The sequence below is a fragment of the Hypanus sabinus genome, chromosome 19, assembly GCF_030144855.1.
Source record: "Hypanus sabinus isolate sHypSab1 chromosome 19, sHypSab1.hap1, whole genome shotgun sequence".
In the NCBI taxonomy this organism is placed as follows: Eukaryota; Metazoa; Chordata; class Chondrichthyes; order Myliobatiformes; family Dasyatidae; genus Hypanus; species Hypanus sabinus.
In genome coordinates this window covers 78,941,608-78,959,557 of record NC_082724.1, presented here as the reverse complement: position 1 = coordinate 78,959,557, position 17,950 = coordinate 78,941,608, and the positions used below count along the sequence as shown (strand labels likewise).

At 42.8% G+C, this 17,950-nt stretch overlaps 1 protein-coding gene across 3 annotated transcripts in view; it reads left to right on the top strand.

Moving 5' to 3' along the window:
• Positions 1–16,275, top strand: part of LOC132378088 (semaphorin-3F-like) — a 336,771-nt gene extending 320,496 nt beyond the window's left edge. For all 3 annotated transcript variants that reach the window (XM_059944832.1, XM_059944833.1, XM_059944834.1), the window contains 2 exons: positions 892–1,025; positions 13,502–16,275. In XM_059944832.1, coding sequence (XP_059800815.1) covers positions 892–1,025; positions 13,502–13,945 — 578 coding nt within the window. In that variant the 3' untranslated portion in view covers positions 13,946–16,275. The remainder of the gene's footprint in view (positions 1–891; positions 1,026–13,501) is intronic.
• The last annotated feature ends 1,675 nt before the right edge of the window (positions 16,276–17,950 follow it).

Genomic DNA, 17,950 nt, shown 5'->3' with positions numbered 1-17,950 from the left:
TGATTTGTCACCACCTTTGATTCGGCCTATGTCTGTAGTGTCATCAGCAAATTAAAATATGGCATTGGAGCTGTGCTCAACCTCACTGTTGTAAGTACAGAGCAGGGAGCTAAATATACAGCCTTGTGGTGCATCTGTGCTGATAGTGATTGTGGAGGAGATATTGTTGCCAATCCAAAATGACTGAGGTCTGCAAGTGAAGAATTAAGGATCAATTTGCATAAGAAGGTGTTAAGGTTAGGTCTTGGAGATAACTGATTAATTTTGAGGGGATGAATGTAGAGCTGTGTCAATGAAGAGCATCCTGATGTATGCATCTTCACTGCCCAGATACTCCAGGGTTGAGTGAAGAGCCAGTGAAATGGCATCTGCTGTTGACCTGTTCTGATGGTAGGCAAATTGGAACAGATCCAAGTAGCTTCTCATGCAGGAGTTGATATGTTTCATCACCAACCTCTCAAAGCACTTCACACAATGGCTGTAATGCTACTAGATGATAGTCACTGAAGCAGGTTAACATGTTCTTCTTAGACACCAGTATAACTGAAGCCTGCTTGTAGCAAATGGGTACCTCAGACTGCTGAAGTGAGAGGTTAAAGATATCAATGAACAATCCAGCCAGTTGATCAGCACAAGTCTTCAGTACTCACTCAATAGGCTGAATTGCGAAATTCAGCACCAAAATAAGACCATTGTGTTTAAATAATTCTGCCATGTAAAACTTTGTCAAAAGGCTTTGCTAAGATGGATATAGTTATGGATCTTTTTGAAGCTGAAAAGCTCAGAGACATGTGGCTATGTATGTTACATGGCGTGTGTCGTACCATCTGTATTCTAGTGAAGTGGGACGGTGTCACTTTGAGTCCTAATGCTCTTTCGGTATGTTGACAGCCAACAGGAAAACAGCAGAGACAGAGCAGTACGGTGTGGAAGGGAGCAGCACGTTCCTGGAGTGCCAGCCCAAATCTCCCCAAGCCAGCATCAAGTGGGTGTTACAGCGACATGGCAGTGACCGGAAGAAAGAGGTAAATTTATAGGTGGTGTGGGTAATACCCGATCCATTGTCTAGAAGAATTCAATCACACTATGACCTTTAAACAATTTCATGGGCAATCAAAAATATTGTGGCGAGCATTCGATCCATGATGACAGACAAGAAGAGCTTGTTTATCTTAACCGCCAGTTTTATTGCAACAACAGACAAAGCACCATCACTCAGTGAGAATCCACTCAGTCACATGGAGATGGAGGAGGTGATTACAGTCTGGGTGACCCACAAACACACACGTGAACAACTGTATAACCTGAGCTAAAATGTAACAATAAATGAATTTGAACTTCCCACCATAATTTCATGAACTAATTTTAAAACAAGAACAATATATAACACTGACTGCTAGGAATGCTGGGCTGAGCTGTTAATCACACCATTGAAGCACCACAATACTTTATATTCAGAAGGTAAGACCTTCTGAGCTTGTGTTTGCATAGTAATGGTCCAAAGTTCAAAGTAAACTTATTATCAAAATATACTACCATGAGATTCATTTTCTTGCAGGTATTTACAGGAAAATAAAGAAATACAATAGAATGTTTGAAAAACTATGCATAAATAAAAGGACATAAAAGTGTGTAAACTGTATAGGTTGAGAAGAATTTTACAGATGTTACACAAGTCAGAGGTTTGGACATGTTGCAGCAGTATGTCATGAGAAACTGAGATGCAGTGAATGTGGTGGGGAACGCAAATGTGAAGATTGTGAAGGTGTAACGTTTAAACGTTGTAATTGTAGAGGACAGCATTGTGCAGCTTATAGAGGATGTGAAGTGTTTAAGAAGGCAGCTGGAGTTCAATAGGTTCAATAGGTTAGGTATTTATTATGTGGAGGCTGTGCAAAAAGTTAAGCCAAACATTGATCAAATATTACCAGTCAGAGAACAGAATGTGAAGTCAGAGGCTGTATGTCAGCATCATACTCCTCTTACTAAAGATACTTTACGAGCTGATAAAATAATGTTTGTAATGTTTGTAACAGATGTGGTGAATTGTACCATCCAGACACCTAGTCATATTGAGAAAATTAAAATTATTGTTAAAGCAACTGAAAAGTATTTGGGTATAGCTGGTGTTATGTGGGAAGCTGTAAGTGAAGCTGTGATGGGTGGGGTATCTGTATTTCAGCCTCATTGTGAAGGCATGTAATGGGCATAGGAATTTTCCAATGGAATGCGAGAAGCCTGATTTCTAATGCTCAAGACTTTAGGAAATTTGTTTCTGATTTATCAAATCCACCCGATGTATTCAGGAAAGCTGGTTGTTACCACATTTAAGTTTTTCTTTGCAGGATTATATTGTAATTTGGCGTGATAGATTAGTTGGTAGAGGAGGTGGTGTTGCAAGTTTTATAAGGAAAGGAATAGGACATAGAGCTGTGGATGTAAATGAAATGTATGAGGCACTTGTAGAAGTATTTGATTTAACAGGTAGGCATATTAAAGTGGTATTTTTATAACCCTTGTGGAAAGCTTTCAATTGATTTGTTGGTAAGCATATAGAAACATAGAAAACCTAGAGCATAATACAGGCCCTTCAGCCCACAAAGCTGTGCCTAACATGTCCTTACCTTAGAAATTACCTTGGGTTACCCAGAGCCCTCGATTTTTCTAAGGTCCATGTATCCATCCAGGAGTCTCTTAAAAGCCTATCATATCAGCCTCCACCACAGCTGCTGGCAGTCAATTCCACACTTTCACCACTCTGTGTAAAAAACTTAACCTTGACATCTCCTCTGTACCTACTTCCAAGCACCTTAAAACTGTGACCTCTTGTGCTAACCATTTCAACCTTGTGGAAAAGCCTCTGACTATCCACACGATCAATGCCCCTCAACGTATGTAGCTCTAGATCACTAAGGGTTCTATGGTCTGGGGATTTTAACATGTAGTTCACTGTGGGATTGTTCACAGAATGATGGTAATGGTTTGATTGTAGAAAAATGTTTTGATATTTCACGTCTTAATGATGGGAGGAGTATGAGATTTAATGTTCATAATAGTTCTGAAACTGCTATAGATTTGACTTTAGTTTCAAACGTTCTGCCTGGAGTGAGTGAGTGGGATGTCATTGGAGACGAAGCTTTGGGAAGTGATAATTTTCCTATATTTATAAGCTTTGGTGTGGATTTATATAGGGGACAGAAGACCACTTTTAGGAGGTGGAATTGCGAGAGGCTTGATGAACATCTATCAGGGCTGAATGCTGAGGATGATGTGGATATCTGCAATGAAAGGTTATGTCACATTATTCACAGCAGTGAAAGTGATTCCTATTAAAAAGAGCATTAACAGGAGAAAGGCTGTACCATGGCGGAGGGAGGCATGTGCAGAGGGAATTAGGGAAAGAAATAAGGTATTTAGGAAAGTTAAAAAGTAATGCTGTCTGAATGACCCTGTTCAGTATAAAAGGGCACAGGCCATGGTGAGGAAAGTAGTGAAGGTTGTGAGAAAGGTTTACTGCGGTCATATTGTGATAGTATTGGAAGGGATATTAAACTTTAGAGATGTTTGGGGAATGATTAAAAAAAATAGTGAGGAGAGATTCATAGTGCTAATAATATTCTAGTATTGATTAAAGAAGGTAATACAATTGTTACTGAAACAGAAGGTTGAGTTACTGGGTCAGTCATTTGCTGTAATTCGTAAACAAGCTAATTTAAGTGAAGAGGCTAAACAATGTAGGATAAAGCTCCAGGTGAATACCCTGATGTGTTGGAAGCCAGCCGTAGCAAAGGTAGTATTAGTGATGTTGAGTTTTTTTTGTGTGAATTTTAAAAAGCTGTTGCTAGTACAAGTCAGACAGGGCCAGGAAAGGATGATATATGTTATTGTTTGTTTAAACATATGGCTGACAACTCTGTTAAGATAATATTAAAATTTTTGAATCATATTTGGAATTGTGGCCATCTTCCCTCCTCATGGAAAATGGCAGTAATAGTGCCTATTCTAAAACCTGGAAAACCTCCATCAGATCCATCTAGTTATAGACCAAAATCATCCTATTTGAGTAAACTTACGGAATGTATGATAATAGAGCAGTTGAATTATATTTTGGAAAAAAAGAGGTGATACAGCATTTTATCAGAGTGGATTTCAGAAGGGGAGAACGACATTGGATTCAGTTTTATGTTTGGAAGATGATATTAAGAAAGCACAGGTGAATAAAAAAGTTGCAACAGCAGTATTTTTGAAACAAGAAGAAGCATAAGATATGTTATGGAATGGGGGTCTTTTGACTAAATTAGGGAAATTAGAAGGCTATATGATTTTTTTCTGAGTTTCTCATTTGGATGGTCTAGGGTAGGAAAGGTATAAATTGGCATTGGGAGTGGTCCCAAGTGCAGGACACAGACACAGCAGTAGTATAAACAGAACAGAGTTTATTGATAGTTACTAGGAAGGCTAAGGAGTGAGGACTAATGTCAACATGGATGTAAACATTGGATAACAAACCAGTGAAACCTGGACTAGGACTTGACTTGGAAACTGGACTTGAACTTGCCTTGGACTCGACACGGACTAGGAACCTGGACTCAGACTCCACTCGGACTAGGAACCTGGACTCGGACTAGGAACCTGGACTCGGACTCAACTCGGACTAGGAACCTGGACTCGGACTGGACTCGGACTAGGAACCAGGACTCAGACTTGACTCGGACTAGGAACCAGGACTCGGACTAGGAACCAGGACTCGGACTAGGAACCTGGACTCGGACTCCACTCGGACTAGGAACCTGGACTCGGACTCGACTCGGACTAGGAACCTGGACTCAGACTGGACTCAGACTAGGAACCTGGACTCGGACTCATCTCGGACTAGGAACCAGGACTCGGACTAGGAACCAGGACTCGGACTGGACTCGGACTAGGAACCTGGACTCGGACTCCACTCGGACTAGGAACCAGGACTCGGACTCGACTCGGACTAGGAACCAGGACTCGGACTCAACTCGGACTAGGAACTTGGACTCGGACTCGACTCGGACTAGGAACCTGGACTCAGATCGGACTCGGACTAGGAACCAGGACTCGGACTCGACTCGGACTAGGAACTTGGACTCGGACTCGACTCGGACTTTGAACCTGGACTCGGACTTGGAACCTGGACTCGGACTCGACTCGGACTAGGAACCTGGACTCGGACTCCACTCGGACTAGGAACCTGGACTCAGACTGGACTCGAACTAGGTACCATGACTCGGACTCGACTCGGACTAGGAACCTGGACTCGGACTGGACTCGGACTCCACTCGGACTAGGAACCTGGACTCGGACTGGACTCGGACTAGGAACCTGGACTCGGACTCCACTCGGACTAGGAACCTGGACTCGGACTGGACTCGGACTAGGAACTTGGACTCGGACTCGACTCGGACTTTGAACCAGGACTCGGACTAGGAACCTGGACTCGGACTCGACTCGGACTAGGAACCTGGACTCGGACTGGACTCGAACTAGGTACCATGACTCGGACTCGACTCGGACTAGGAACCTGGACTCGGACTGGACTCGGACTAGGAACCTGGACTCGGACTCCACTCGGACTAGGAACCTGGACTCGGACTTCACTCGGACTGGGAACCTGGACTCGGACTCGACTCGGACTAGGAACCTGGACTCGGACTGGACTCGGACTAGGAACCTGGACTCGGACTGGACTCGGACTCCACTCGGACTAGGAACCTGGACTCGGACTGGACTCGGACTAGGAACCTGGACTCGGACTCCACTCGGACTAGGAACCTGGACTCGGACTTCACTCGGACTGGGAACCTGGACTCGGACTGGACTCGAACTAGGAACCTGAACTCAGACTTTACTCGGGCTTGGAACCTGGACTCGGACTGAAACATCTGAAAAAACAAGTCACTAACTTTCAGGTATGGAAGTCTGTTGGCCCTATTATGTGGCTCTAGACTTCTTAATGGGGTTGACTCTCAACTACCTGCTCAGTACAGGGGCAATTGGGGATCGACAATAGCTGTCAATTTTGCTGATATCCACACGCTGAAAATGGATTTTTACCAGTCTCCATTCCCCTACAACCTCTTTGAAACTCTACAAGAACAGGAGCTGCCCTCACAAACCTTTGCCTGTGGCAGGAAGGAGGACCTCCCAGCTGACGCAAGGCTCCTGTTCCAATGTGAAAGCATCTCAGGTCAAGCTGCCAACTTCTGTCCCAACAAGCAACTGACCGTCAGCTGATAGGAAGTGAGTCACCTCAGTACAGCCACTGGGTCACTTCCTTTCACATGAAAAGGGTGGTGATTATCATTCCTTTTTAACCAAAGCCAAAGTCAAGAGTGGGGCTATGTACAACACTAGCAGGAAGGATCTTGCATAAGTGGGAAGTTTTCAGTTTTCTTTTGGTTTGAATTGTCAGGTTTGGCAGCAATCATTGCTCAAAGTTTAACTCATTCATAGCAGCTTCTCACACTGTACTATCCACAGCAATGGACATTAGAGACACGGCTATAGGGTCTTAAAAAACAGGAATGGGCCATTTGGCCCATCAACCCCAAGCTGACCTCTAAACCACCTATATTAAACCTATCTGAACTTATTAGAACCTTATCACAGAAAAAAGAGCATTTTGGTCCACAACGTTGTGCTGTCCTTTTAACCTGTTTCAAGGTCAATCTAACCCTTCCCTCCCACACAGTCCTCCATTTTTCACTCATCCATCCTATCTAAGAATCTCTTAAATGCCCCTCATGTATCTGCCTTTACCTTCCCTGACAGGGCATTCTATGTGCCCATCACTGTCTGTGCAAAACCAACAGCTACCTCTGACATCTCCCCTACACTTCCCTCCAATAAACTAAAAATTATGTTTCCCTTGAAGGATAAATATTGGCCAAGACATTTCCAGGTTTACTATCTCCCACAGAAAGTACCTCCAGCAGACTGCACTCTTTTGCTAGACCATGTGCTCATATTTCTGGAGGGGGACTTGATCTCACAACCCTCTATGACCAAGCCCTGAGAGCACTTAGCTACTGACCCAGGGCTGGATATGGATAGTATAGATCAAAACTAAAATATCATACCTTTCAATCATGTCTTGCAGTGTCCTGGAGTTACCCATCGATCTCATGCACCTCCGATATCTCCCCTTCCCACAAAATACTGAAGGAAGTCAACAGGTCCAGCAGAACTGATAGAGGGGAATAAGAGTCAATGTTTTGGGCTGAGAACCTTCAACAGTTCTGAATAAGTGTCTTAGCCCAAAAAGTCAACTGTCTCTTCCTCTTCATAGACACTGCCTGACCGCTTAGTTTGTCCAGGATTTATTATGTGATACCCTGGATCTGCAGAATCTCTTGTGTTTCAGATATACCCCTCCAATCACCTTAACGTTATCCTCCCTTGTATTAGCCATTTCAACCCTGGGAGAAGATATCTGGCTGCCCACTCTATGCCTCATACACATTCTGCACCTTGCCTTTTGATTGTATCTTAGCTGTAGTGATTGTATCTGACTCCTCTGGCAGTCTGTAGCAGATATTTACTGCTCCCTGTCTAATGTTGTGGGCATAGTATGTTGGCACTAGAATGTGTGGTGTCACTTGCGAGCTGCCCCAGTATTTGTTGTTAACACAAATGACACATTTCACTGTATATTTCAATGTACATGTGATAAATTATTCTGAATACGAATCTGAGATCTGAGTCTATGCTGAAAACCAATCAGCTGTGATAGTGGGGGAAGAGGGTTTGAGCTGAGTTTAAAAGTGAATTTTTCTTTGTCAATGGCCAAACCAGCATCTTGCCCCAGCAGGCAGCTGCAGAGACACGCCAGTCTGGCAGAACTCCTCTCTTCTTTTCTTTTTCTTCCCACCCCCACTCTCCCTCTTCTTCTATTTCACACTCTGACCACTTACCTCTTCTCCTCACATGCCTATCACTTTCTGGCTAGTCCCCGTCCCTCCTCCCACCTTTTTATTCTGGAGTCTTCCCCCCTCCAATCCAGTCCCGATGAAGGGTGTCAGCCCAAAACAACAACTGTTTATTCATTTCTTGATCTGCTGAGTTCCACCAGCATTTTTTGTGTGTTGCTCTGGATTTTTATCTGCAATTTGAGAAGGATAAGGGCAGCTCGGAGGTGTCAGTGTTGCAGTTGAACAGGGGAAACTATGGAGCCATGAGGGAGGAGCTGGACAAAGTTGACTGGACAGATAGCCTAACAGAAAAGACAGTGGAACAGCAATGGCAGGTATTCTTGGGAATAATGCACAAGGTGTAAAATTAGTTCATCCCCCAGAGAAGGAAGGATTCAAAGGGGGTAAAGGGGCCACAGTGGTTGACAAAGGAAGTCAGAGATTGCATAGCATTAAAAAAAAGGAAGTATGACAGAGCTAAGGTGAGTGGGAGGACAGATGATTGGGAAGTTTTTAAGGAACAACAGAACTTAACTAAAAAGACAATACGGGGAGAAAAAAATGAGGTATGAACGCAAAGCTAGCCAAGAATATAAAGGAAGATAGCAAAAGCTTTTTTAGGTATGTGAAGAGGAAGAAGATAGTTAAGAACAATGTTGGGCCCTTGAAGAATGAATTGGGTGAAATTGTTATGGGAAACAGAGAAATGGCAGAAAAAATTAATGAGTACTTTAGATCTGTCTTCACTAAGGAAGACACAAGCAATCTCCCAGATGTATGGATGAGCCAAGGACATAGGGTAACAGAGGAAATGAAACAGATCGACATTAGGAAGGAAACAGTGATGAGTAGACTGATGGGACAGAAGGCTGACAAGTCCCCAGGTCCAGATGGTCTGCATCCTAGGGTACTAAAGGAGGTGGCCCTGGAAATTGCGGATGCATTGGTAATCATTTTCCAATGTTCCTTAGATTCAGAATCAGTTCCTGAGGATTGGAGAATGGCCGTTATCCCACTTTTTAAGAAAGGAGGGAGGGAGAAAACAGAGAACTATCGACCTGTCAGCCTGACATCGGTGGTGGGGAAGATGCTAGAGTCCATTATTAAAGATGAAATAGTGGCATATCTAGATAGCAGTGATAGGATTGGACCGAGTCAGCATGGATTTACCAAGGGTAAATCATGCTTGACTAATCTGTTGGACTTTTTCAAGGATGTAACCAGGAACTTAGACAGGGGAGATCCAGTGGATGTAGTGTACCTCAATTTTCAGAAGGCATTTGATAAAGTCCCACATAGAAGATTGGTGGGTAAAACCAAAGCTCAGGGCATCGGGGGGGAGGCATTGACATGGATAGAAAACTGGTTGGCAGATAGAAAGCAAAGGGTAGCGGTGAATGGGTGTTTCTCGGAATGGCAGGTGGTGACTAGTGGGGTGCCACAGGGCTCGGTATTGGGACCACAGCTGTTTACAATTTACGTCAACGATTTGGATGAAGGCATTGAAAATAACATCAGCAAATTTGCTGATGATACTAAGCTGGGTGGCAGTGTGACATGTGATGAGGATGTTAGGAGAATTCAGAGTGACTTGGATAGGCTGGGTGAGTGGGCAGATACTTGGCAGATGACGTTTAATGTGAATAAGTGTGAGGTTATCCACTTTGGGATTAAGAACAGGAAGGCAGATTATTATCTGAACGGTGTAGAGTTAGGTAAGGGAGAAATACGAAGAGATCTAGGAGTCCTTGTTCATCAGTCACTGAAAGTGAATGAGCAAGTGCAGCAGGCAGTGAAGAAGGCTAATGAAATGTTGCCCTTTATTACAAAGGGAATTGAGTACAAGAGCAAGGAAATCCTCTTGCATTTGTACAGAGCCCTGGTGAGACCACACCTGGAGTATTGTGTACAGTTTTGGTCTCCAGGGTTAAGGAAGGACATCCTGGCTGTAGAGGAAGTGCAGCGTAGATACACCAGGTTAATTCCTGGGATGTCTGGACTGTCTTACGCAGAGAGGTTAGAGAGACTGGGCTTGTACACGCTGGAATTAAGGAGATTGAGAGGGGATCTGATTGAAACATATAAGATTATTAAGGGATTGGACAAGACAGAGGCAGGAAATATGTTCCAGATGCTGGGAGAGTCCAGTACCAGAGGGCATGGTTTGAGAATAAGGGGTAGGTCATTTAGGACAGTTAAGGAAGAACTTCTTCTCCCAGAGAGTTGTAGGGGTCTGGAATGCACTGCCTCAGAAGGTAGTGGAGGCCAATTCTCTGGATGCTTTCAAGAAGGAGCTAGATAGGTATCTTATGGATAGGGGAATCAAGGGATATGGGGACAAGGCGGGAACCGGGTATTGATAGTAGTTGATCAGCCATGATCTCAAACTGGCGCTGCAGGCTCGAGGGGCTGAATGGTCTACTTCTGCACCTATTGTCTATTGTCTATTTCCCTGTATTTATAGCACTACTCCTGTTCATTAACTGAACTGCCACTGGGGGGGGTTAACTGAAGCTGAGGAAGCATTTTATATAAAAAGTCCTTGGCAATTTCCAGCCAGCACTATCTAAAGACACTCAATAATTAGAAACCCGACTGTCTCAAAAGGCACATTGATGGGATTGAAGAGGCCAGTAATGGCAGTTAACTATCAGAAGGAGGGCAATAATGATTGTGAGCTATTTCCAAGAGGGCTATAATTATACTGATGCTATCTGAAGGGGAACTAGAGTTCAAAGTGGTGCTTTCTACAATATATGGAAGCTATACTTGGAGTGGCTAATTTACAGACAACACTTGCTTCCCCCAGAGTTCCTAATGAATACTGTTACACATGTTAGCAAGTCCATACACCCAATAAGTGGCTCAGCTATCTTGTCTGTCACTTGAAGCTAGACTTGTAATTAAGGAATACTTTTTTATTTTTTTATTTAGAAATACTGTGTGGAACATGCAATAGAAACTGTGCCGACCAGCAACCCCAAATCACAGGACAATTCACAATGACCAGTTAACTTACTAACTGGTACATCTTTGAACTGTGGGAGGAAACCCAAGCGCTCAGAGAAAATCCCTAAGGGAGGATATATGAACTCCTTATAGATGACTTCAGAATTGAACTTGAAATTCTGAAACCCCAAGCTACGCTATCGGAGTCAGAATCAGGTTTATTATCACTAGCATTTGTTACCATGGTGTGGAATGCAATGGGTGTTGCTGTCCAATTTAGCACAGACTTACCTCAGAGGACCAACAATCAGTTTTTTTCTACTGGGGTTGATGTTTCCAGCTGCTGTTAGACACACTGATTATCTGAGTTTGTGAATATGATCACAATATATCAGTCGCCCACGCTTGCAGAGACTGATGCTGTGGGATCCACTAATGAGATACAAAATAGTTGGAAGATCTATGGTTAGACTTCAGGCTGGGTGTCCAGCCAGTGCTGATTGGACGATTGAACAGATTTCAGTCTGAGTGTCTAGCCAGTGCTGATTGAACGATGGAATAGACTTCAGGCTGTGTGTCCACCCAGGGCTGATTGGACAATTGAACAGACTTCAGGCTGAGTGTCTAGTCAGTGCCGATTGGAGGATGGAATAGACTTCAGGCTGGGTTTCCAGCCAGTGCTGATTGGACGATTGAACAGACCAGGCTGGGTGTCCAGCCAGTGCTGATTGGACGATTGAATAGACTTCAGGCTGGGCGTTCCGCCAGTGCTGATTGGACGATGGAATAGGCCAGGCTGGGTGTCCAGCCAGTGCTGATTGGACGATTGAATAGACTTCAGGCTGGGTGTCCAGCCAGTGCTGATTGGATGATGGAATAGACTTCAGGCTGGGTGTCCAGCCAGTGCTGATTGGACGATGGAATAGACCAGGCTGGGTGTCCAGCCAGTGCTGATTGGACAATGGAAGAGACTTCAGGCTGGATGTCCAGCCTGTGCTGATTGGACAATGGAATAGACCAGGCTGGGTGTCCAGCCAGTGCTGATTGGATGATGAAATAGACTTCAGACTGGGTGTCCACCCAGGGCTGGCAATATAACGGGTCACCATGGTAGCACAGTGGTTAGCACAATGCTATTACAACTTGGGCGTCGGAGTTTGGAGTTCAATTCCAACGTCCGCTGGAAGCAAGTTTGTACATTCCTTCCCATGCGTGAATGGGTTTCCTCTTGGTGCTCCAGTTTCTATAGTCCAAAGGAATACTGGTTAATTAGACATTGATTAGGCTGGGGTAAATCAGTGGGTTGCTGGGCAATGCAGCTTGAAGGCCCTGAAGAGTCTGTTCTGCTGTGTGTCTCTAAATAAAAAATAACTTGAATAAAATTTTTAAATATATAACCATCCAATACTCTGTAATAGAAGCTACACTAACCCAAAGACTGGGCACAAGTAGACAGACCGTGTCAGGTCCTGATAGAACAGCCAATAATAAACATATTTTAAAATTCAAAGAAAAATGGAAAAATGTTAATCACCAGGGTTTTTGGGTAGGTTAAGTCTCAAGATCATGCGTTTAAGGTGAGGGAGGTAATCTTTAAAGGAGCTGGGCAGGGGAAATGTTGTGTTTAAACACACAGTGGTAATACTTGGAGTGGACTACCAGGGCTGGTGATGGAAACCAATACAATAGTGTCATTGAAGTGGCCATTAGACAGACACATTAATATGCAGCTAATGGTGGGATTTGGATTCAATGCAGGCGGAAGAGATTGGTATCCATCCTCTGCCATCACATACCTGAACAGTCCATTAACACTCTATCACTATTCTCCTTTTCCTATTTATTTTATTTTTTATTGCAACTTGCAGTATTTTTTACGTGCTGCCACAAAAGAATAAATTCCTTGATATACACTCAATGGCTACTTTATCAGGCAAAGGAATGGAATTGGTGTGTTTTCTGCTGCTGTAGCCATCCACTTCACGGTTTAACACGTGCATTCCGAGATGCTCTTCTCACAGCACTGTTGTAATACGTGGTTATCTGAGCTACTGTCATCTTCCTGACTACTCTTATTTTCGTCCACAGAACTGCTGCTCACTGGAAGTTTTTTGTTTTTTGCACCATTCTCTGTAAGTTCTAGAGACTGTTATGCATGGAAATCACCGGAAAACAGTAGTTTCTGAAATACTCAAAACACCCCGTCTAACACCAACTATCATTCCATGGTCAAAATCAGTGAGATCACATTTCTTCTGCATTCTGACGTTTGGTCTGAAGAACACACTGAGCCACTTGACCATGTCAGCATGCTTTTATGCATTGAGTTACTGGCATGTGATTGGCTGATTAGATATTTGCATTAATGAGTAGGTGTACAGGTGTATCTGATGACGTGGCCACTGAGTGTATGTCTGTGATAGTAAACTTGATTCTGATTCTCATTTTAACATTGTAGGCTGGCTGGCCGGTTTCTGTGCCATACTGTTCTTGGTTCTATAAACGAGTTGAGTTTGTTATTTTTCAATGAAGTTTTCATTGAAGGAACACTTCAAGCCTTAGTAATCTTCATTGACTCTGTTTCTCTCCCCCCCCCCACCCCGATTGCTCCTCAGATTAAAACAGACGAGCGGCTCCTCAGGACAGACCAAGGTCTTCTCCTCCGATCCCTGCAGATGACAGACGCCGGGATGTATCAGTGCACAGCCACAGAGAACAACTTCAAGCATGTCCTGGCACGGGTGCACCTCCGGGTCCTCAACAATGACACAGTCAATGCTGTGCTCTCACAAGGTGTGCTCTCACCAGGTGTCGCCAACCTACAAGTTGGCAGCCCTGGAACTTCCGGGAGCCCAAACCCAGGATATAAGGACTTGCTCCAGCTACTGAGCCAGCCGGAAATGGGACTCATCAACCAGTACTGCGAGGACTATTGGCAGCGGCCAGCCAACATCCAGAGGGAAAACCTGAACAAACCGCTCAAAGTAAAGCCCGTCAGAGAACAGAAAAAACCGCGAAACCGCAGAAATCATCACACATCCTCTCTCCAGCAAACATGAAGCTCTGAGAAATTAGAATTTCTTTAATATAAAGTATAACTACCCTTACAACAGACAGTATTTATTGTAGGCTGTATATAGTATGATAATTCAACTTCCTTGTACTTACCACAAAGTCCCCATGACATTATGTATGATATATAGGTACTTAATATGAGAGCAGTATTCTCCTGAATTGTTCCATAACTTGAAGGCATTGTAAAGTATTTTGGTTGTACACTAACCAGTCGTTGCTTTATCCTATGTTTCTGGAATATTTGCTGGAGATAAGCATGGACCCTAACTCCAGGGTTCAAATGGGTTCAAGGGAGATTTCATTAATATGGACAAAATGGATGCACCTTCAATTGGTAACAGTGCATTTGAGCATCAGTTTATCACCTTTGCCCCCTCTACCATTCCAATGACCAAAACCTTTAATGGTCTATCTGCTCTCCTTTCTTAAGGCATATCAAATTTCAAACATATTATAGAACATAGAATATTACAGCACAGTAATCCCCTATGGCCCACGATGTTGTGCCTACCTTTTAATCTACTCTAAGATCCTACTCTAACCTTTCCCTCCTATATTGGCCTCCATTTTTCTAACACATATGCGTGTGTAAGAGTTTCTTAAATGTCCCTAATATAGCTGCCTCTACCACTATCTGAGCTTACCACTAACATTCCCAAAATTCTTTCCTCCAATCACCTTAAATTGTCTCTGTTTGTACTTGCCATTCCACCCCAGAAAAAAGTCTCTGGCTATCCATTCGATTTATGCCTTTGATCATCTTGTACATCTCAATCAAATGATCTCTAATCCTCCTTCGCTCCAAAGAGAAAAGCCCTAATTTGCACAACTTCTCCTCATAAGAAATTCCCTCTAGCCCAGGCAGCAAGTTAAATTCATATCTACCATAAGACCATTAGACATAGGAGAAGAATTGGACTATTCAGCCCATCGAGTCTGCTCTGTCATTACATCATGGCTGATTCATTATCCCTCTTCTCTAGGCAGTTTTGATGTCTTTTCTTGGGGAATAAGACCTTCAGTCACCTGGTGCTGTGCTCAAACACTCAAATTTAGCCCTACATGAGCTGTTAGCCTCTTTACAGCTGCTGTCATCGTAATATTGCCCGAGAATTTTCCTTCAAGCATGGAGATCTCAGCATCCACTTTTCTCACACCCTCCCAACCCATCATTCCTGTGTTGCTACACCAAATGGCTTGGAACTGCAGAATTTCCAGCTTTGCTGCCGCAATCCCGTCAGAGTTACAGAAGAAATTCAAGTTGGGTGCGAGATGATGGAGATGATGGTGGACTGTGGCCTTTTGGCTTGGATGTTAAAGCCAGTGTCTCTACCACATAGTAAAGTTCGAATCCTAAGGCTTAAAACATGAGTGATGAGCAGAAATCTCTAAAAGGGAACAGGGATAATATCAAAAAAAATTCCCTCTACCTGCCATGCAGTGAATATGAAAGCACAATTCCTTTTGAAACTTGTCACAGAGCATGAATGACATTCTCTAAACTTTCTTAAACTGGATTATGCACAATTACAGACATTGCACAGCTCAGGAACAAGGCTTTGTATCTGATAGTCCCGTTCTGTTTAAAATCGTCTCCCACATCCTGCATACTATTCTGGAAGGCAACATACAAAAGATAATAGGCCAAGAATTTCCAATCAGAAATATAGCTATTGGAGTTAATAGCACCTGCAAGTGTACAGGCTCTGTAACATTAACATGCCTCAATTCAGGTCAATACAGAGATTCTTTAACAATTATCCAGTATCATCTGTAGATTCTTTTTACTTCCATTGTATTTTATATTAAATCCATTAATAGGTAAAGATGGTCTACACCCAGACTGCTCTTTCACTGTCATAAATAGCTTTGGAACAAAAGGTTGTATAATTTGTTAAAGTTGGTTGTGTTTTTTTAATGAAACTTTTTGTTGTTTGTGCTGTTACTTTTATTAAAAGAATATTAAAAGAAAAACTGAATTGTGTGCTGGCAAAATGTGCATCAACAATTCCTTCACTTGGTGCATTTCTCCCAGTAATGGTATATAATATATTCTGTGATGTCACTTAACCCAGCTTCTAATATTTGTTTTTTTTTAAGGAGGCAAGTTTATTTTTAATAACTTTATTAAACTTGGGTCAAATGTCAGTGAACATATATTCTGTTACATGTAAATAATTGTAAATCTACGGAAAGAAAGGTTCTTGAGTGTATTTGTCATTCATGTTTGGTGCACCTGACAGTGGAGTAAAAAACACAGAGTTCCTGTTGATAAAGGAAAACCAAATAAACACTAGCTCATCTCTTTAATGTACACTGTGCTTGCAGATTCTAGTCATTGTTGTTTATATTACTGCCCAGTGTGACAATTTTCAAGCTATATTGAGCTCTCAAGATGTTGAGAGACTGAGGGGGCAGGGAGAAGGTACTGTTGCTTGGGGAATCTAAAGCAAGTAGTCATGCACCACAGTAACATAGCATTTAGCGTGAAGCTATGACAGCTTGAGGTGTCAGAGTTCAAAGACAACCCTAGCACTCTCTGTAACAAGTCTGTACATCCTCCCAATGGAGTATGTGGGTTCCCTCCAGTTTCCTCTCACAGTCCAAAGATATACCAGTTAGTAGGTTAATTAGTCATTAAAAGATGTCTTGTGATTAGGCTAGGGTTAATTACGTGAGTTACTGGGCAGTGTGGGTCAAAGGGCCTATACCACACTGTACATTATCTCAATAAAAAATAAGAATTAGAGCTACACTTTTCATAAGTGTAATTGAAGAGTGGTAAATATTTGTAATTTTTTGATGTTGGATGAACTGTAAATTTTAAATCTGGGGTTGGTATATCTTTATTAAACAAAGGATCAAGGGACTTGACATCAGATTATATATCTTCAGTAATAGTACTGAACAGGTTTGGATAACTCCTGCTCCCATGTTTCCTATCAAAATGGCCAATATCAGATGTTAACCCACCAAAAGCTGCTGCTTTGGCCACACCTTTTGAAAACTATTATACAGCCAAAAGTTTATAATGTGTGCAATTCCAGGCCGTGGGGAGCAGGATTACTGCCAATACCATTGCACTTATCAATCTGTATTGGGATATACCTGTTGCCCAAACTTTTCTTCTTACAAAGAAAGAGTCCATTTGGCCAACTGAGTCTATGGTGGCCCTGATAAGAACCATGCCAGACCCATTCACCCACTTACTTCCCTGTAAAATCTTCCCTTTCTCTTGCCCTTGGCATCAATGTTCCCTAATTCCACAATCATCCACTTGCACTAGGGGCAATCTATAGTGGACCATTTGATAACCCACCTGCCCATCAACAAAACCGGAAAATCCACACAGACACAGGGAAAATGTGGGACATGATTAGTACCCAGGATTGAAGCCAGGTTGTTGGAGATGTGAGCCAGCCTGAACAGGACTTCCCTCCTTTGCCTAGTCCAGGGACACGGAGCTCACCACTAACTCCGGCTTTCAGTATTGTAGAATGAGGTTAACCATAGAGAACAGTACAGAATAGGAACAGGTTCTTCATGCTAGGCATGATGCCAAATTAAACTAAATCTCTTTTGCTCATGCATGATCCCTATCTCTCCATTCCCTGCATATTAGACCATAAGACACAGGAGCTAAATTAGGCCATTTGGCCTGAATTTTCTCTGCCATTTGATAATGGCTGATTTATTTTCAATCACAACCCCATAACTTTTGACACCCTCACTAAGAAATTATCAATCTTCACTTTAAATATACCCAAAGACATAGCCTCCATAGCCATCTGTGGCAAAGAATTCTACAGGTTTACCACACTCTGGTTAAAGAAATTCCTCCTCATCTCTGTCCAAAAGAAATGTCCTTCTATTCTGAGGCTGTGGGCTCTGGTCATACATTTTTCCATAGTAGGAAACACCCTGTTCATGTCATCCAGGCCTCTCAATACTTGAGATCGTCCACATTCTTCTAAACTCAAGTGAGTAGA